Source organism: Oryx dammah, unplaced genomic scaffold (assembly GCF_014754425.2).
Source record: "Oryx dammah isolate SB20612 unplaced genomic scaffold, SCBI_Odam_1.1 HiC_scaffold_23, whole genome shotgun sequence".
In the NCBI taxonomy this organism is placed as follows: domain Eukaryota; kingdom Metazoa; phylum Chordata; class Mammalia; order Artiodactyla; family Bovidae; genus Oryx; species Oryx dammah.
Genome location: NW_024070207.1, coordinates 43,429,816 through 43,448,619, shown reverse-complemented (window position 1 = coordinate 43,448,619; position 18,804 = coordinate 43,429,816). Strand labels below are relative to the sequence as shown.

Genomic DNA, 18,804 nt, shown 5'->3' with positions numbered 1-18,804 from the left:
CTGATACTGAGCTATTTATACAAAGGCAGCACAAAAAACCCAGACTTGTTTGTGAACAAGATTATTATTATATGTACATATTTCTTTGAATTCCTAGTTTTGGACTTGTATTTGAATTCTAGGTGATATTGTGTTTAAATGAATCTAACAGGCCAGGAGTAACTTATTTGATTCCAAATTTCATTTATGGCATGAAACAAAACCTAAGTGTGATAGGATTCACTATAAATATTGGGTCACATGGGAATCCCCAAAATGGAATCTCTCCTTATTTTTTTGTTTGTTTTTGGTTCTCTAAATCTGGGCCATCTTTCAAAAATTTTTTGATAATTATTGAATTGCTGAATTATATAGATAATTAGTAATCAGAAGAAGTTGCTAGACCAACAACCTGACCCAACTAGCATTTATTCAAAATCTATTCCCAACAACTGCAGAATATGCCATTATTTTTAAGTATACATGGAACATTCACCAAGATAGATCATACATTAGAACACAAAAGAAATCTCAATAAATTTCAGAAGATCAGAATCATACAGTCTCAAAAGATATGCTAGAAATAGATAATCCCTAAATATTTGGATATTAAATAATACACATGTAAACAACACATGGGACAAAGAGGAAATAACAACAGTAATTATAATTATTTAAAATTGAATGAAAATGAAATGTGACATATCGAAATTCGGGGATGCAGCTCAAGAGGAGGGAAATGTAGGGAATTGTATAGGTTTAAGTACTTGTATTACACACTTAAAAAGTCAGTATAATTTGCCGTATTAACATAATAAAGGGGGAAATTATGTAATCATTTCAGTAGATACAGAAAAGCACTTGACAAAACTCCATACACATTCATGATAACAACTCTGACTGTGATAGGAATAAAGGGAAAAATGTGTGCTTGTGAAAAACCAAAGTTAACCTCATACTTAATGATAAAATATTAGAAGCTTTTCCCCTTAAGATTGGGAATAAGCCAAGGATATTCATTCTTACCATTTCTATTTAACCTTATATTGGAAGTGTTAGTCAGTGCCATAATTCAAGCTAAAGAGATAAGAAACAAAAGAAAAGAGACAACGTTCTCATGCTTAACAGATCTTGTTATGTCCAAAAACCATTGGAAATCTATACACAAAATGACTCTACTAGAAGTAATAAGTGAATTTTATAAGGCAATGGTATATAAAACCATTATATAAAAGTAAATTATAATTCTATAGCCTAGTAACAAAGAATTGAAAAAAAGAAACAAAAATACCATTAGTAATATAAAGCATAAAATAAACAGGAATAAATCTAACAAATGTCCAAGGCTTCTATACTCAGAGGAACAGATAATTGCTGGGATATATTTAAGATGACCTACTAGAAGGAGAGATATACCATGTTGGAAGATTGGAAATTTTATTGTTAAGAAATTCACTGTCCCCAAATTGACAGATAATTCAATCAAAATTTTAGCAAGCCCCTTTGGAATAAAAAAATAAGACAGGTTTATTATAAAATGGATGGCAAAAAAAAACCTAGAACAGAAGAATCTCAAAAATCTTGAGGATTTACATATCTGATTTCAAGACCTACCAAAAGGCTACAGTAGTGAATACAGTGGGTATTGGCTTGCTGCTGCTGCTAAGTTGCTTCTGCTGCTAAGTCGCTTCAGTCGTGTCTGACTCTGTGCAACACCAGAGACAGCAGCCCACCAGGCTCTGCCATCGTTGGGATTCTGCAGGCAAGAACACTGGGTGTGGGCTGCCATTTCTTTCTCCAATGCATGAAAGTGAAAAGTGAAAGTAAAGTCACCGAGTCGTGTCCAACTCTCAGCGACCCCATGCACTGCATCCTACCAGGCTCCTCCGTCCATGGGATTTTCCAGGCAAGAGTACTGGAGTGGTGACCCTCTGGATGGCAGCCCACCAAGCTCCCCTGTCCCTAGGATTCTCCAGGCAAGAACACTGGAGTGGGTTGCCATTTCCTTCTCCAATGCATGAAAGTGAAAAGTGAAAGTGAAGTCGCTCAGTCATGTCCGACTCCTAGCGACCCCATGGACTGCAGCCCACCGGGCTCCTCCATCCATGGGATTTTCCAGGCAAGAGTACTGGAGTGGGGTGCCATTGCCTTCTCCGGTGGATATTGGCTTATGTATCAAAAAATGGAGTTCAGAAATAATCCCACACATGTTAATATATAACTGATTAATGGGCTTCCCATGTGATGCAGTGGTAAAGAATCTGCCTGCCAATGGAGAAAACACAGGTTTGATCCCTGGGTTGGGAAGATCCCCTGGAGAAGGGTATGGCAACCCACTCCAGTATTCTTGCCTGGAAAATTCCATGGACAGAGGAGCCTGGCAGGCTCCAGTCCATGGGGTCACAAAAGAGTCGGACACAACTGAGGAACTGAGCACACATGCAGTGTTTAATGAAAGTGTCAGCTGAATGGGGAGAGGAAGGTTGTTTTAGCAAATGGTGCAGGGTATCCACATGAAAAAAATGAAGCTCCATCCCTACACCTCACTCCACACACAAAAATTAATTTGAGTGGGCATCATAGACCTAAACATAAAAGCTAGAAACATAAAGCTTCTAAGCACAAGATAGTATCTTCATGCCTGTGAGCAGTTAACCATTTCTTTCTTGTATTATACAGGGCAGATACAGTGCTAAAAATAAAGGAACAGTATCAGACAAAGAAACATTGCACATGCTGAATTGAGCACTTTACCCTTTTAAAAATGTGTATGTATTGAAAGAAGGTAAAATCCGAGATAGTGACATTTTGAACACTTTCAAAAGCCAAATAGTTGTAATGAATCATATTTTCCCCCCAAATTAACTGATTCCATCTTACACATTAAAGAGTTAAGTTTGAAAATAAATAAGACCATCTTTCTGTCTACTGCTTTATGCTTATTTAAGTCAGTAATGAGAGACAGAGAGAAAAGAAACACATGAGTTACTTAAAATACATGCTCAAAGAACTGTGTAAATTAACATATATAAATCATTTTTAATAAAGCATATTTTAAAAGCCAATAAAGCTATGAAATAAAAGTGCAGTGTATATACTAGAAAATAATGGCCTTTCTTGTACTCAGGTCTCCAAAATTCAAACTTGAAAACACCAAGTGCATTCATCTAACTTCCATATAATATTAGCATTTCTATTAAACATTAGGAACACTCAGTAGATTTTCCATAACTTTTATCATCATCATTTAAATATAGAGCCAGATGTCCTCATACTTAATTCAAGACAAAGTTAATTACATTCAATTTTAGCTAACTGTAATGCAGGACATGTAAAATTACATATTTGATTAGTTTTAATTTGAAATGATTCCATTACTGTAACTAATCACAGTAGATTTAGGGCATATTACCATTCTTTGAAAAGTACATGACAAAACAACTTAAATCTACTTCAAGCCTGTGCTTATTTTTCAGGCAATAAAGGGCTTACCGTACATTTGTTGACGTACGTACACTTTATTTGGGGAAAAAAATCACAATATTCTTTCCATTTGTATTTTCTACTTTCTACCATCAATACACTTTTCACTATCCTTTTCTTTCTTGCAATGTCATTGGGAGAGTTACATGTAATGGATTGGTATATCATCAGCATTTAAAGCATGTATTACTCTCTCAGTGTGACATGCTACTAGATAAGGTGACATGGTTCCATAAGTCCCTGTTCTCTAGCAAGTTCTGACTTTAGGTGTTTTAAAAATATACATTTCTTTCAAGTAACATGTATTTATGACAGGTCGAATTAACAAAAATTAATACTTATTGGTAGATTTTGGTTGAATGCTATAATATCATGTGGTCCTGATTGAGATCTATCCTCATATTACATTGCATAGGACAAAATAGTATAGCGTGGCCTACAAAAATAGATTGTATTGTGTGTCAGTTAATGGATTAGGAAATGAAAATTGACCACATATGCAACTGTCAACAGCACTTAGGTTTCAAAATATATATGAGTATTTTATTTGAATATATATTCTGGTAAATGGAATGTAAAGGTATCTCTGTGAATTATGTGCTTAACATGTTTCATCTGTATGTACACAGCATAATTCATACAACATTTGTGAAATCTGGTTGTATGTGATGTGAATTGTATTTATTTTGCTTCCAGTGAAGTTATGCTGTTTGTAAAGTAGATGCTTTTTATAAGCCACTATGTAACAGAATAGCAACTTTCATATTAAAATAAACATTCAAAAGACATCACCTTTGAAATTAGGATGGACCTTTTGATTCCTCACATTTAGTGTTAGAAGTTGTAGCATGGACAACATTTTTGCCCTTAAAAGTCACTGGAGTATTAACATCATTTTCATTATTTTGTAGATGCTGCTCTGAGTAACAAGGAAACTAAGTTCCCCTTGAATTAAAGGAGAATGAATAGACTTTAAAAAATAAGGTTTCCTTTGGAGGTGTGAACTAGATTATAGCTCTAGTTCAGTGTGACAGATAAACAGTACAAGAGTCAGATGATCCTATGCTGCCAATGACATTCACAGAATTTCCTCGGGACTGAGGTGGACTTCGTCATTCACAGTTTGTGTCATTCTTGCAAGAAGCCATCTTCACACCCTCCATCCCCTCAGGTGAAAAGTGCAGTGTTATTTTGTTTCCAAGTAGGGTTTTTCATGGCATGCATTCAGAGTCCATCTGAAAACCATATTATCAATTATTCTGAACATTTACAGGCAAAAATTTGGGGGGTAACTTTTCAGTAACAAAACAAAACAAAAATCCAAAAAGAGATGAGAGATAATCAGAGATTTTAAACCCCTTTGGTAATTGATAGTTTATTTTATTATTTAATTTTGTTATCTTTGTGACTTTACTATACCAAAGGGATATGTTCTGAAGGACCTCTTTTGCACTTAGACTGGTATTTAGGGTTGTCAGAGCTGTCTTTGAAAGGCCCAAAGCTAAAAATCCTGCAGTTAGGATGCAGAAGTTTACATTTTATGCATTGAAATTTAGATACATCACAGCTTTAAGTTAAATATTAGTATTTGCACCAGAGGTGTTCCTGTAACAAAGCTCTGCTTTTCAGTGTCTTTACTTGCTTTTGAATTTTCTAGAAAAATCTATTTTAGTGCAGGGTTTCATAAGTTATATTGTATTTCTTTGTGTGCCCTTTCTTTAATAATATATGTATATATATGGATGTCCTTCTTTTAAATATGTAAACGGTAAGATCTCTTGTTTTAAAGCACAGGCTCAGTTGTTGCATGTAGTGTTGAACTTAGGCTTGGAGTATTTTGTATTATGTGCCACTGAAGTCAGTGGCTTGAAATTGCTGCCTTTTGAATCATGGATCATGAGTTTTACTATCAAGTTGGCATATTAGGTGCATGGTTTTTGATGACTTGTTTTACAAAAAACAACACAACTATATAATACACAAATTATTTATCTTTTAAAGTAGTTTTGTGTATTATGTCAAATCATAGTTTATTTCAATGGTATCATTTGATGTAACCATTTATATGACAAACCAATTGTATTTTATTCAAAGGCACCTGTAAATTATAAATCTTCTAATGTCCAATTGCTAGAATTTGTGATGGCTGATTTATAACTAACTCATGAAACTGTCCATATGTTTGATATTTCACTTGATTAATGCTCCTGAAACAACAACAAAATATTAAAATACACTTATTTTGTTTGCTGATCTTGTGGCTAGAAGATAGAGTTAGGAGTTAAAACCTTTGAATAATGGTGCCCCTCTGCACAAAACATTTAATTTTCATGGTATTAAACTAAGGATTTTAATCATTTAAGAAAATACTGAGTTCTATAGATTCAAACATATAGTCTTTTAATGTTTTAATCACTGGACAATGAATGCTATATTTGTACATGTATTTGTATATGTAACTGCACTGTATTGATTTTATTGGACTTACAAATGTGTGTTACTATGAAACATAGCAGCAATTTCCCTTTAAGTCTTCAAATTTTAATTACATTATAAATGCACTAAAAATGTAAATGTACTTGCATTAATTCCACATTAAAAATATCCAACCTTAAACTCACTTGTATATATTTTTTGGTTTAGTATCATTGAAAAAACTTTCCTTTCTTTTTTTTTAAATTGAAGTATAGTTGACTTACAGTATTATGTTAATTACTGCTGTACAACAAAGTAATTCAGTTATATACAACACACATATATATTCTTTTCCATTATGGTTTATCTTAAGATATTGAATACAGTTCTCTGTGCTATACAGCAGAACCTTGTTTATCCATTCTATATATAAAAGCTTACATCTGCTAGCCCCAACCTTGCACTCCATCCCTCCCCTAAGTCCTTCCCTGCTTGGCAACTCCGTCTCTTCTCTAATCCATTATTCTGTTTCTGTTTCATAGATAGGTTCATTTGTGTCATATTTTAGATTCAACATACAAGTGATGTCACATGGTATTTGTCTTTTTCTTTCTGACTTCACTTAGTGTGATAATCTCTAGTTGCATCCATGTTGCTGCAAATGGCATTATTTCACTCTTTTTAATTGCTAAGTAATATTCCATTGCCTATATGTACCACATCTTCTTTATCCAGTCATCTGTCGATGGACATTTAGGTTGTTTCCACGTCTTGGCTATTGTGAATAGTGCTGCTATGAACATAGAGATGCATGTATGTTTTTGGATTATGGTTTTGTCCTGACATGTGCCCAGGAGTGGGATTTCTGGGTCATATACTAGCCTATTTTTAGTTTTCTGAGGAACCTCCATACTGTTTTTCACAGTGGCTGTGCCAACTTATGTTCCCACCTACAGTATAGGAGGATTTCTTTTTCTCCACACCCTCCCCAGCATTTGTTATTTATAGACTTTCAATGATTGCCCTTCTGACTGGTGGTACCTCACTGTAGTTTTGATTTGCATTTGTCTAATAATTAGTGATGTTGAGCATCTTTTTATGTGCCTGTTGGCCATCTATATTTCTTCTTTGGAGAAATGTCTATTTGAGTCTTCTGCCCATTTTTGAATTGAGTTTTTTTTGTTGTTGTTGTTATTGTTGAGTTGTGTGAGTTGTTTGTATATGCTGGAAATTAAGCCCTTGTCTGTTGCATCATTTGCAAATATCTTCTCCCATTCTATAGGCTGTCATCATTTTGTTTATGGGTTTTCTTTGCTTCACAAAAGCTGGTAAGTTTGATAGGTCCCATTTGTTTATTTATTTTTTTAATTTCTATTGCCTGGAGGGAGTGACCTAAGAAAACATTGGTATGATTTGTCAGAAAATAGAAAACTCCTTTCTTTTCATTTATTAGTGATACACTAAAGACACCATAATTGTTTTGAGTTACTTGCTTACCTTCACTTTTGTCATAAAGTTGTAATAAATAAAACAAAGAAAATGAGCTCAATGATAGATAAAATACCATAGAACAAAGAAAACCCAGAAACAGAGTCTTATATATATGTAATTTGCTGTATTGATGGATGTAGCATTGCATGTTGGGAAATGAGAGACAGTTTAATACATAGTGCTAGGAAAGTTGTAAAAACATGTTTACTTGTAGCCTTGCTTCTCTGAGAGAGACAGAGACACAGAGACATCTGACCAGAACTAGGGTAAAATATTTTGCTCAAAAGTTTCTTTACCCAAATCTGTAGGATGGCAGTACATGAGGTTTCAGGGGTTAGATAGCCATAGTTGTGAGAGGGTATTTCCACACACTGAAAAAAATCTGCTTCCATTTGATGAAGCCCAAGGAAAGCTGGAAAGCATCTAGATACCCACAGTTGTTTTCTGAACTGTTGATTTTGCAGAGAGCTCTTAGCTGGGTTTGCTAGACTTAATCTTTTCCACAGCCCATTAGGGAGTTAGAACTTATGCCTTAATATAGAAAGAGAATCAAAACCTATCACATTGGTGTGGTTGGGTTGTTTTAGTTGTTTTAATGACTATCCCATCACAGATTCAGCTATTTCTTTTGGCCTTTAAATTTATTTTTAGCTTTTTTGAGGAAGCACCAGCAGTGAACTGCTTAATCAAACATTTAATTCATCTTCAAGAACTCCCTGAAAATTAAAATGTGTATTCAAGTTTTTATTTATGCATTGGCTGAGGAATAAATATTGGGCTGACCAGAAAGTTTGTTCAAATTTTTCTGTAAGAACTTATGGAAAAACTTGAATGAACTTTATGGCCAACCCAATATTATTGTTGACATTTCCACAGTTACATATGAATCTCACAATATACAGTATGTAGTTGTTATAAAAGACTTCCCAACTTCTAGGCTATGGTATTCTCTTAAGAAGAGAGAAAGTTTCAGAGTATATTTTTGAAAGTATGAGAGAGTATGAGAAATGCTCCACTTGAAGAGAAATTAGGTCAGTGATTTTGTTTGAGGTTTAGTCAGAAATCAATCCAGTTTCACTTAACAGACTTTCTCTGAGAAAAATGCTTGTTACTAGTAGGTATTAGAACACAGGAATGGTCTTCCCTTAGGAGCAGTAGACTCCAGAGTGCTCAGTGAATCAAGTCTCAAGCAATTAATTGTCAAAACAAGTCATTTTTATTACATTTCAGTACACTTCCCCTTTGTTGATTTAGGATGATCAGTTTGTAGTTGGTCTTATGGGGTCTGCTCAAGGACAGCAAGCAAACCAACCAACCAATGTTACAGACAAAACTAAACCCTTTATATCATTCAAAAGGAAATTAATAGAAGTGACAACTGGCTTTTTTTTTAAAAAAATTTCTCTTTAGTTCAAAATGTATTTTCTATATTAAAGCTCAAGACATAACTCAAGTCTAAAGTTTTCCCTTAATAGAGTCACAGATGTAGAGAACAAACTTAGGGTTACCAAGGGTAAAAGGGAGAATGGGATAAACTGGGAGATAGAGATTGACACACACACACACATATATATACTAATTATGTATAAAATAGGTAACTAATAAGAACCTGCTGTTAGCACAAGGAACTCTACTCAATACTCTTTAATGGCCTATATGAGCTATATGGGAATAGAATCTTAAAAAGAGGGTATATATGTATATGTATAACTGATTCACTTTGCGTACTAACAACATTGTAAGGTAAGTATACTCCAGTAAAAATTAATTAAAAATTTAAAATGTTTTCCCTTGTACTTGATGAGAAGCTACCTTATAATCATTGATCACCTCATTTCACATATGCGAATTCACCATTAAATTCTGAAGCAAGTGTATACAAAATAGGACTAATAATGTGTATTGAGAACAGCCCATGAAGCTGGACTTTGTGAAAAAGGTAAATGAAACTTTCCTTAAGCCCAAAGCAAATAAAATGTAAACTATTTCAAAGATACGTTTCATCTAAGTTTTCATGAGATAGACTCACTAACTCAGTTACTCCCAATATAACCAAACAAACAAAACCCAGGCTGAGGAATAAATTAAAACATCATAATAGAGCAGAGGACCGGGGTAGAGTGAAAGTCAGAAAGATCTGAAGCATGAAAAGAACGTGATGTGCTGAGAATTATCTTAGTGAATATTTTTTTAAATCTCAGTTTGATAGTGAATGTGCTCTTTTACATGGCAAGCTAAAAGAACAAATAAAATAAGTGAACTTTAACTTCTCAACCATAACAAAAATGACTTAAAATGGAAAAATCCTAGTGGATGTTTTGGAATCTAATATTAGAAGGCAAAGTGGTCTCTTTACTGACCTTGGGGAAGACACAAAGCTACACTTATACATTTAGAGCTAGTTTCAAAATACCTGAATTCAATAACAGCCATTTTACATATGAGAATTTGTAGCTTTAAAATCTGCTTGTGTTCCTCAAAATACCAAGTGTTGGAAAGGATGTGAAACAAGAACTCTTACATGATGTTGCTGGCACATAAGTTGGTACAACCCTTTGATGAACAATTTGCTAATACCAAATAAAGTTGAAGTAAATAGCTTAGCAATTCCACTCTGAAGTATCTACCCCTGGGAAACACTGACACATGTGCTCAAGGAGCTCAAGACTATAACCACGGTCTTAAGGCTAATCTGTTTTACATTTCCTAGAAAGTAATGATAACTCCTCTCATAATCCTTGGAAGGACATGAATGTAGGCATTCTATATATCTGTCCCTTTTTCTATGGCATATTTCCTGTGTTCAGGGTGAATTTCTCATTCTTAACTTAGATGACTGTTTTGCTCTGATGTGGTCAGTAATAGGTTGTTTTCCTTCCATTTCATTTATCCATTGGTTCATTCATTTAACAAGCTTGCACTGAGTTTCTCAGGGCTTCCCAGGTGGCGCTAGTGGTCAAGAAATCGCCTGCCAATGCAGGAGACTTAATGAGATGGGGCTTCGTTCCCTGGGTCAGGAAGATCCTCTGGAGGAGGGCATGGCAACCCACTCCAGTATTCTTGCCTGGAGAATCCCTATGGACAGAGGAGTCTGGCAGGCTAAAATCCATAGGGTTGCAGAGTTGGACATGACTGAAGTGACAGCACACATGCATGCACTGTTTCTCAGAGACCTGGTGTATTCTTAATTTGGCTACTTACTTTTGAGCTGAGTTTTAATATCATGAAAATGCATGCTTATTTTTGTCATATATTCCAAGAGGAAAACAGATTTTTATATACAGATCTTCACTAAAGTATGTCATGTGTAAAGCCTGGGACCCTTTTAGCTTTATGAGGTCAACACCTGAGCCACTACATGATTATTGATTTGCAGAAGCTATCTACGACAGCATGCCGGAAGCATCAGCAAGTTTTTATAGATTAGGATCTCATATTTAACATTGCAAAGAAGCAACCTTTTGAAAAGAGTCCTCGGAATCAGGAATATCCCTGTGCCTATTTCCATCCTTCTCCAATCAAGAGGTAACTCTCTGGGACAGGGTAGGGGTGACGATGGGGGGAAAAAGGAGGTCAGTCTCCTACCAGGGTGAAATGATCTGGCCAGGAGTTCAAAATATTACTCTCATTCTGTGACAGGTCCTCAGCTCTGTTCTAGAAGCCATTGCCTCTTTAAGAAAGTTTCTGCCTGCTGTTTTTCCCTTCGGATAACCTTATCCCTACTAGAGGCTGAAATTAACTGGAAATCTCTATGCAAGCCATAACCCCACAGACACAGTGGAAACGGTCTGCCTTGAAAGTACTCTTTGAGAAAATGAGTAATCGGGATACCTGGCTTGGTTGGAAAGGACAGGGGTCCCAGGCCAAGTTTTTTGCCTGCTGTAACTTCAGCAGTCTCCATAGTTTCCAGAACATGATTTTTGTGGCTTTAACCATGAAATTCCCCCACCCCCACCCCCAGTTTTTATTTTGTATTAATCCACTGACCCTAACATTCTTTTTTTAATCCTGAGATTTCTAAATGGCATCAGCCTCAGATTCAAAAAGAGCACTGAGTGCTTTGCTCAGACAGGCCTGTCAGCTGCGGAAGCCTGTTTCCCTTGTCACCCAGGACTGTAGGGCATTGTTAGCACCCCAGCTTCGGCTGGCTTTTGAAGCCTTCCTTCAACTTTCAAACAACAACTTCTGCAGTAGCCTGCTGTCTTGGTGTGCTGCCTATGTTTTGCCCCACGCGGTTGCAATCAATCGAGCTGAAATGTTTCCGGGATGACTGTGTGCCAGATAGCAGTGATCAACTTGCTCTAGAAGTCAAATGTCACACCTGGTAGGCCCAGTTCTCTCAGCTTGGCGAAAAGCCAGACACCAGCACTGCAGGTTCACTCCACAGGTGCTGCCCTGAGTCCAGGACTGCGGTTCCAGTTTGTTATTGGACGGCCACTCTGCCTTCCCTGCTACCCGATGGTCTTGTTGATTTGGTCACTTGTTTGTCAATTAGAGCATCATTAATAAGAATTTCAATGGCACCCCCACTCCAGTACTCTTGCCTTGAAAATCCCATGGACAGAGCAGCCTGGTAGGTTGCAGTCCAGCGGGTCGCGAAGAGTCGGACACAACTGAGCGACTTCACTTTCACTTTTCAGTTTTATGCACTGGAGAAGGAAATGGCAACCCACTCCAGTGTTCTTGCCTGGAGAATCCCAGGGACAGGGGAGCCTGGTGGGCTGCCGTCTCTGGGGTCGCATAGAGTCGGACACAACTGAAGCGACTTAGCAGCAGCAGCAAGAAGAATTTCAGGCAGTGTTCAGTCCCAGGTTTGCTGAAAGGATTTCCACCAATGCAGAATGCCCTCCGCTGCCCTAAAAACACAGACAAAGCTCTAATTGAAAGCACTGTACTTCCACATGTGAAGTGGGAGACCTGGGTTTAGCCTTATCTTGGCCTCAATTTCCTCATCTGTTAAATGGACAGAGTGATTTGGATTGTGTCTAAGGGCCCTTGCAGCTCTGACTTTCTTAGATTGGTCTGTCAGCTTTCAGAAGCGGTTTAAGAATTATAATTAAGCAATTTTGTGAACTGGTCTGTCACAGTTCAGGAAAGTAGGGGAGAAAAACTTTCTCCCTTGGCAGAGAAAATTGGGCATTTTGTTCCTGTCACCATTTAGCAACTAATATTCAAAAGAACCCAAAACAATCATACTTGAAATGACTGCACTACATTGACACACTTTTCTCCACTCAGCAAGAGTTTTATTTTAACCTGTCACTTCCAATATTGCAGCAGCATGTTTCAGCCCATTTAGACTAAGCAGCTACAGCGATTTTGAAAGCATTAATGATTCTTATATGGCGACTGTAAATGCTCTAGGTAGAATCTAGCGAGGGCCTGGCTCCGAAGCTCTTCAGTTCAGTTCAGTCGCTCAGTCGTGTCCGACTCTTTGCGACCCCATGAATCGCAACACGCCAGGCCTCCCTGTTCATCACCATCTTCAGGAGTTCACTCAGACTCACGTCCATCGAGTCCGTGATGCCATCCAGCCATCTCATCCTCGGTCGTCCTCTTCTCCTTCTGCCCCCAATCCCTCCCAGCATCAGAGTTTTTTCCAATGAGTCGACTCTTAGGTGGGCTTAAAGGCCCCAAATGTTTACTGGCGGCAACATGCCGCAGGTGGCTCTTAAAGAATGCAGTCATTTTTGAACTCATGGGGTAAAAGACTGTGGCTCGAGACTGGTGGGCCCAGGAGCTCCTCCCTCTGCCACAGGGAAGACCAATCACAGGAAGTGTAAGACCACGCCCCTATTGCTCTCTTTGTAAAGGGTGGTCTCCATGGCAACAAGGCCGGCTCCCTTTTACCAATCGCAGAGCGCTGGGGCTGCAGACCTTGCATCATTCAAATGTGAAGTAACGGGTTTCCATACATGAATCAGTGTCCTACTCAAACCTAAGGTGGATAATCACAGTGTCTCCTCTCGCCTTTAGCCAACAATAGCCAAATTGATTTCTTTTGTTTGTTCATGAAACCTCAATGCTAGGCATTGTTTTTATTTAAGTTTGGCCTCTTCTCCTGATAACTCAATACAAGAGTAATTCCTTTGTGGGATAAACATGGATTCAAATTTAGCTAACATTTACTGAGCAACTATTGTGTAGTAGCATAGTAGGCGACAACAAGGCAATTCACATACATTATTTTAGTTAACTCACAAACTATACAAATGTGCACTCAAATGTAATAAACACTATTGGAGGTTGGCATACAATAATCACTCCTTGAATATTTGTTGCATAAAAGAATGGAAGAACGTGAACTCACTGACTATCACAATGTCAAAAAGGGCCCTTGGAGAGCATCCTGTCAAACTCTATCATTATACAATGCAGAAGTCAAGGCACAAAATGTAGAGTGACTAGGACTTCCCTGGTGGCCTAGTGGCTAAGACTCTGTGCTCCCAATGCAGGAGACCCGGGTTTGATCCCTGGTCAGGGAGTAAGACTTCACATGCTGCAACTAAGACCTGGCACAGCCAAGTAAATAAAAATCTCTTTTTAAAATGTGGAGTGACTTATCCAAAGCCATATTCACAAATATTTAGACTCAATTCTGTTCTGTGTGGATCCAGACCACTGTCCTCAACAGGACACAGCACACACTGTCTCCCATGAAAGCTGCATGACAACAGAGCATCAAATCTCTGCTGTGTCATATGATATTTGGATGCATTCTTTTGAGTGTCCTGCAAAATGTAGTATTTGGGAGCCCTCTCTTTGAATGATTCAACAAAAAACACTTTTTGAGGAATTGAAAACTACATTTATTGATACTTGTATTTGAAAAACTCAAGGAAAAAAGGGATTAATGAAAGTAAGTTGAAAGAAATGAGCGAGTGTGAGGCCTGGAAGGGGGGTAACATGAGGACAGGGGCAGCAGCAGCTTTGTTGGGTCAAAGTCCTCCAAAACATGGTGTTGTCAGTTCCACATGTGATCACATGCAGGGTAAATTATTCACATCGACCAAATTAATGAAAAGCCAAGGTGTGAATCAGAACATCAGTTTAATTCACAAAGGGAAATAGTCTAATAGATCACAATATTGATGTGATTGATTGATATATTGGTTGGTCAATAACCCTCTAGAGAATATAATATAGAAGGCCTAATTATAATAAAAAAAAAGTGGTCTGGTGAGCATGGAACCAGCAAAAGGGAATTTGCTGGCTCATGGGAACGATACATGTCTGTAAGCCTGGTGCAGCCCTCTCCACTGTAGCGATATGCCAGTTGAAGAGGCATGATGCTCATGTTTTCTCATCTGAGCAATTTCTTCCTTAGCCACGAACAACACTGGAGACACACCAATGAGTTTTCTTGAAGACACTATTCGCTCTACTTGCAAACTGTCAACTCACCTGGCTATGTGTCAGTTTTCTTGGTTATAATGACATGCCCGTTTGCCTTCATGGAACCATGTCTAGTCAAACCTCCATAACAACACAATTACAAGTCCATAGGAAACTACTCTTATGGGTCATTCCTTTCATTATGTATTATTTTAATAATATGACTGTCTGAGAGGAACTTTTCCTCCAAGATCAGGCACCTTACTTTATCTCTGTGTGATGAAAAGGTGGCCCAAGACCAAACTGAGAGCAAGTCTGGGTTTGATAGGTGCACAGCAGTAAACTGTGCACAGCAGTAAAACAGTACAATGCTTCCTTTCCCTCCTTTAATGCCTATGTAGGGAAAAGGGGAGAGAAAGAGAAAAGGTGATTTGGGCATTAGGAGGTGGAAAGGATAAAGGATGCAGAAATAAGGATATTGAAAAAGAACTAGTGTTTCCCATGACTTTTAATCTCTCAGCTGCTCCTATGTTCTTCCTGGATGAATGTGGGGCTGGCCTTATGATGGACTAGACCAAATATCCTGGATACAGATCCAATAAATTTTAACTTGGTGCGGGGATGTAAGAAAGATCTGGCATGTGGAATGCTGCTAAGGACAGAGAAGCAGTGAGTTGCTCCGGTGGAGAACTACAACGCCTGATGGGCAGGATGAAGAACTTAACTTCACAATTTGGCCAAGGGCTGGACCTGAAGGCATGGCCACAATTTCCCACCACAGTATATTTCTCTAGTGATTACATTTTCTTATCTACTTATTCTAGTAAAATATGAAGTCTAGCTAGACTTCTCCCCAAAAAGAGAAAAAGGAATATTCATAGAAGGTATACACTCAAATCTAAAGAAATGGGAAAGTGATTAGTTAGTAAAGGACCTTGTCCATGTTCAATTCCAAATATGTCAGCCTTGGAAATACATTTTTTTTATGTGAGCTTTGTTTTTTCCTTAATCCAGTTGACATACCGGGACACCTTGGTATATATGCCATATTTTCCTTTCATTGCACACTCTTCACCCCAGCTAATAATTCCAGTTAAAAAACTGGTACCTTCCACTTCAGTAACATGGGGTCCCCCACTGTCTCCTTGGCATGAATCTTTACCTCCCTCATGGTAGCCAGCACAGAACATGTGACTGTTGATGGTGAACTTTGTGGATCGAAGGCACGTAGCTCGGTCAACAAGTGGAACTTTCAGGTACTGAAGAATTGAGGCTGACCTCCCTCTGTTGAAGACTTTGCCCCAGCCACTCACATAACCATAACCAAATTTGAGGAAGATGTTCGTGTAGTCCCTGTCAGCAATGCAAATAGGGGTTACATAGCTATTTAGCTCTAAGGGTTCATCCAGCTCCAGGAGGGCAATGTCGTGGCTGTACTTATTAATAGATGCATTGTAGCCATGGTAAGGAATAGCACGGATCACATTTCGCTTTTGCTCTGTATGTTCTGGCTTCTCGGTGTTATGCTCACCTATAGAAAAGAAATGTCTTTTTGAGCCACAGTCTCTCCCACAAAGAAACACATTTTCCAAGTGTCCATCTAGCATCATTTCCTTGTGGTGGTTTAGTCGCTCAGTTGTGTCTGACTCTTGTGACCCCATGGGCTAGAGACCACCAGGCTCCTCTGTACATGGGACTTCCCAGGCAAGAATACTGTAATGGGTTGCCATTTCCTTCCTGTGTCAGGGGATCTTCCTGACCCAGGGATCGAACCCCAGTCTCCTGAACTACAGGCAGTCTCCTGCATTGCAGGTGGATTCTTTACTGACTGAACCACCAGGGAAGCCCCTATCCTTAGCTGGCAGCTTATATTCACCCACTGAAAATAAATTTCTCTTCAGTCACATATCACCTTTTACATAAAGAAGCAGATTCTCCAAGTGTCTACTTGGCACCATTGAATTACCTGCCAATCAAATGTCAAATATCTTATTCTTGTATTGTTACGATTTTGGTAAAACTTAGTTGAGGGCCAATGAATACTTTTCAGAGCAAAAAGTCATTCAGGACCATCAGATAGATGGATCTGTTCACCCATGCTGTTTACGAGTCTCATCCTGTTCACAGGTGATAATGAATTGACTTGTTATGAATTATCCTCAGTTCTGTTCAGTTCAGTCACTCAGTCATGTCCGACTGTTTGTGACCCCATGGACTGCAGCACATCAGGCTTTCCTGTCCATCACCAACTCCTGGAGCTGCTCAAACTCATTCCCAATTTCAAGGATTTTGACCGCTTTTTTTGAGTACAGATAATACATTCATTTGGTCATTCATTCAAATGTCAATTGAGGGCAGGTTACAGCTTGTGCCAGGGGTAAGGATACAAGCATCAGTGATACGACATGGCTTTTGCAAAGGCTCAGTCTGGTGGGGAAATGGACACATCAATAGATAAGTATATTTGCACTGAGATGAGTGCTAGTAAAGGTCTCCCAAAAGAATGATGCAGAGGGATTTCCCTGGTGGTCCAGTGGTCAAGAGTCCACCTTCCAATGCAGGGGGCTCAAGTTTGATGCCTGGTTGGGGAACTATCTAGGCTGGTCATAACTTTCCTTCCAAGGAGTAAGCATCTTTTAATTTCATGGCTGCAATCACCATCTACAGTGATTTTGGAGCCCCCCAAAATAAAGTCTGACACTGTTTCCTCATCTATTTCCCATGAAGTGATGGGACCAGATGCCATGATCTTAGTTTTCTGAATGTTGAGATTTAAGCCAACTTTTTCACTCTCCTCTTTCACTTTCATCAGAGGCTTTTTAGTTCCTCTTCACTTTCTGCCATAAGGGTGCTGTCATCTGCATATGTGGTGTTGGAGAAGACTCTTGAGAGTCCCTTGGACTGCAAGGAGATCCAACCAGTCCATCCTAAAGGAGATCAGTCCTGGGTGTTCACTGGAAGGACTGGTGCTGAAGCTGAAACTCCAATACTTTGGCCACCTCAGGCGAAGAGTTGACTCATTGGAAAAGACCCTGATGCTGGGAGGGATTGGGGGCAGGAGGAGAAGGGGATGACAGAGGATGAGATGGCTGGATGACATCACCGACTCGATGGACATGAGTTTGAGTGAACTCCGGGAGTTGGTGATGGACAGGGAGGCCTGGCATGCTGGGATTCATGGGGTCGCAAAGAGTCGGACATGACTGAGTGACTGAACTGAACTGAACTGAACTGGGGAACTAAGATCCCACATGCTGTGTGATGTGGCCAAAAAACAATAATAAAAAATAATGGAATAAGTTGGATTTTGAAAAGATGGCCTCTCTACCACTAGTTCCACTTATTTAGCAATGATCTTAATAGACTCTAGTAAAATATGATATGGGCTTCCCTGGTGGCTTAGTCAGTAAAGAATCTGCCTGCAATGCCGGAGATGGGGGTTTAATCCCTGGGTCAGGAAGATCCCCTAGAGAAGGAAATGGCAACCCACTCCAGTATTCTTGCCTGGGAAATTCCGTGGACAGAGGAGCCTGGCAGGCTACAGTCCATGGGTCGCAAGAGTTGGACCTGACTTAGCGACTAAACCAATACCCAAATGATATAGCAGTCATATAGAAGATCTAGGCTGTTGCAAACAATTACCATCCCTGGTTTATTTACCTGCAACAACAGTAATTTTAACACCAGGCTTGATGCAGTGGGCTGCAGTTACAACCCATTTTTCATTAACGATGGAACCTCCACAGAACGCAGCAATTTCACCATGCAAAAGGACCTGTGGAAACAAAATGATAAATCTTACTACATAATATATTTGATCTACAACAACAACAACAACAAAAAAAAAAAACCACGTGTGCTGTTTAGAGGAGTGAGCAAAAAGTTGGCTTCTAGGTGCTGGCTGAAGTGGAGTGGTTCTGGCAAGTGTCAGTTTTGAAGATGTCTTAGTGTTCCTGGAGCACAATCAAAAAAGCCATTTCTGAAGCTGTCTTGAAGAGAATGAGCAGTGATAGCCAGGGGGAGTGCTAGATGAGGCAACTAGGAGGAAATAGCTTCTTTGTATGATGTGGGGTCCTTGGATTTCTTTTCCAGGCAAGTCAG

General features: G+C 38.7%; 2 protein-coding genes across 2 annotated transcripts in view; one reads left to right on the top strand and one right to left on the bottom strand.

The window, feature by feature from the left end:
• The window catches only part of MCF2 (MCF.2 cell line derived transforming sequence), a 127,982-nt gene extending 121,906 nt beyond the window's left edge, over positions 1 to 6,076 (top strand). Inside the window, exon 31 of the mRNA XM_040265282.1 lies at positions 4,374 to 6,076. Within this exon, the coding sequence (XP_040121216.1) occupies positions 4,374 to 4,417 (44 nt within the window). The 3' untranslated portion in view covers positions 4,418 to 6,076. The remainder of the gene's footprint in view (positions 1 to 4,373) is intronic.
• An 8,077-nt stretch (positions 6,077 to 14,153) lies between these two features.
• Positions 14,154 to 18,804, bottom strand: part of F9 (coagulation factor IX) — a 36,201-nt gene continuing 31,550 nt past the window's right edge. Inside the window, exons 7-8 of the mRNA XM_040265385.1 lie at positions 18,364 to 18,478; positions 14,154 to 16,234 (exon numbers count right to left, since the gene is read on the bottom strand). Coding sequence (XP_040121319.1) covers positions 15,687 to 16,234; positions 18,364 to 18,478 — 663 coding nt within the window. The 3' untranslated portion in view covers positions 14,154 to 15,686. The remainder of the gene's footprint in view (positions 16,235 to 18,363; positions 18,479 to 18,804) is intronic.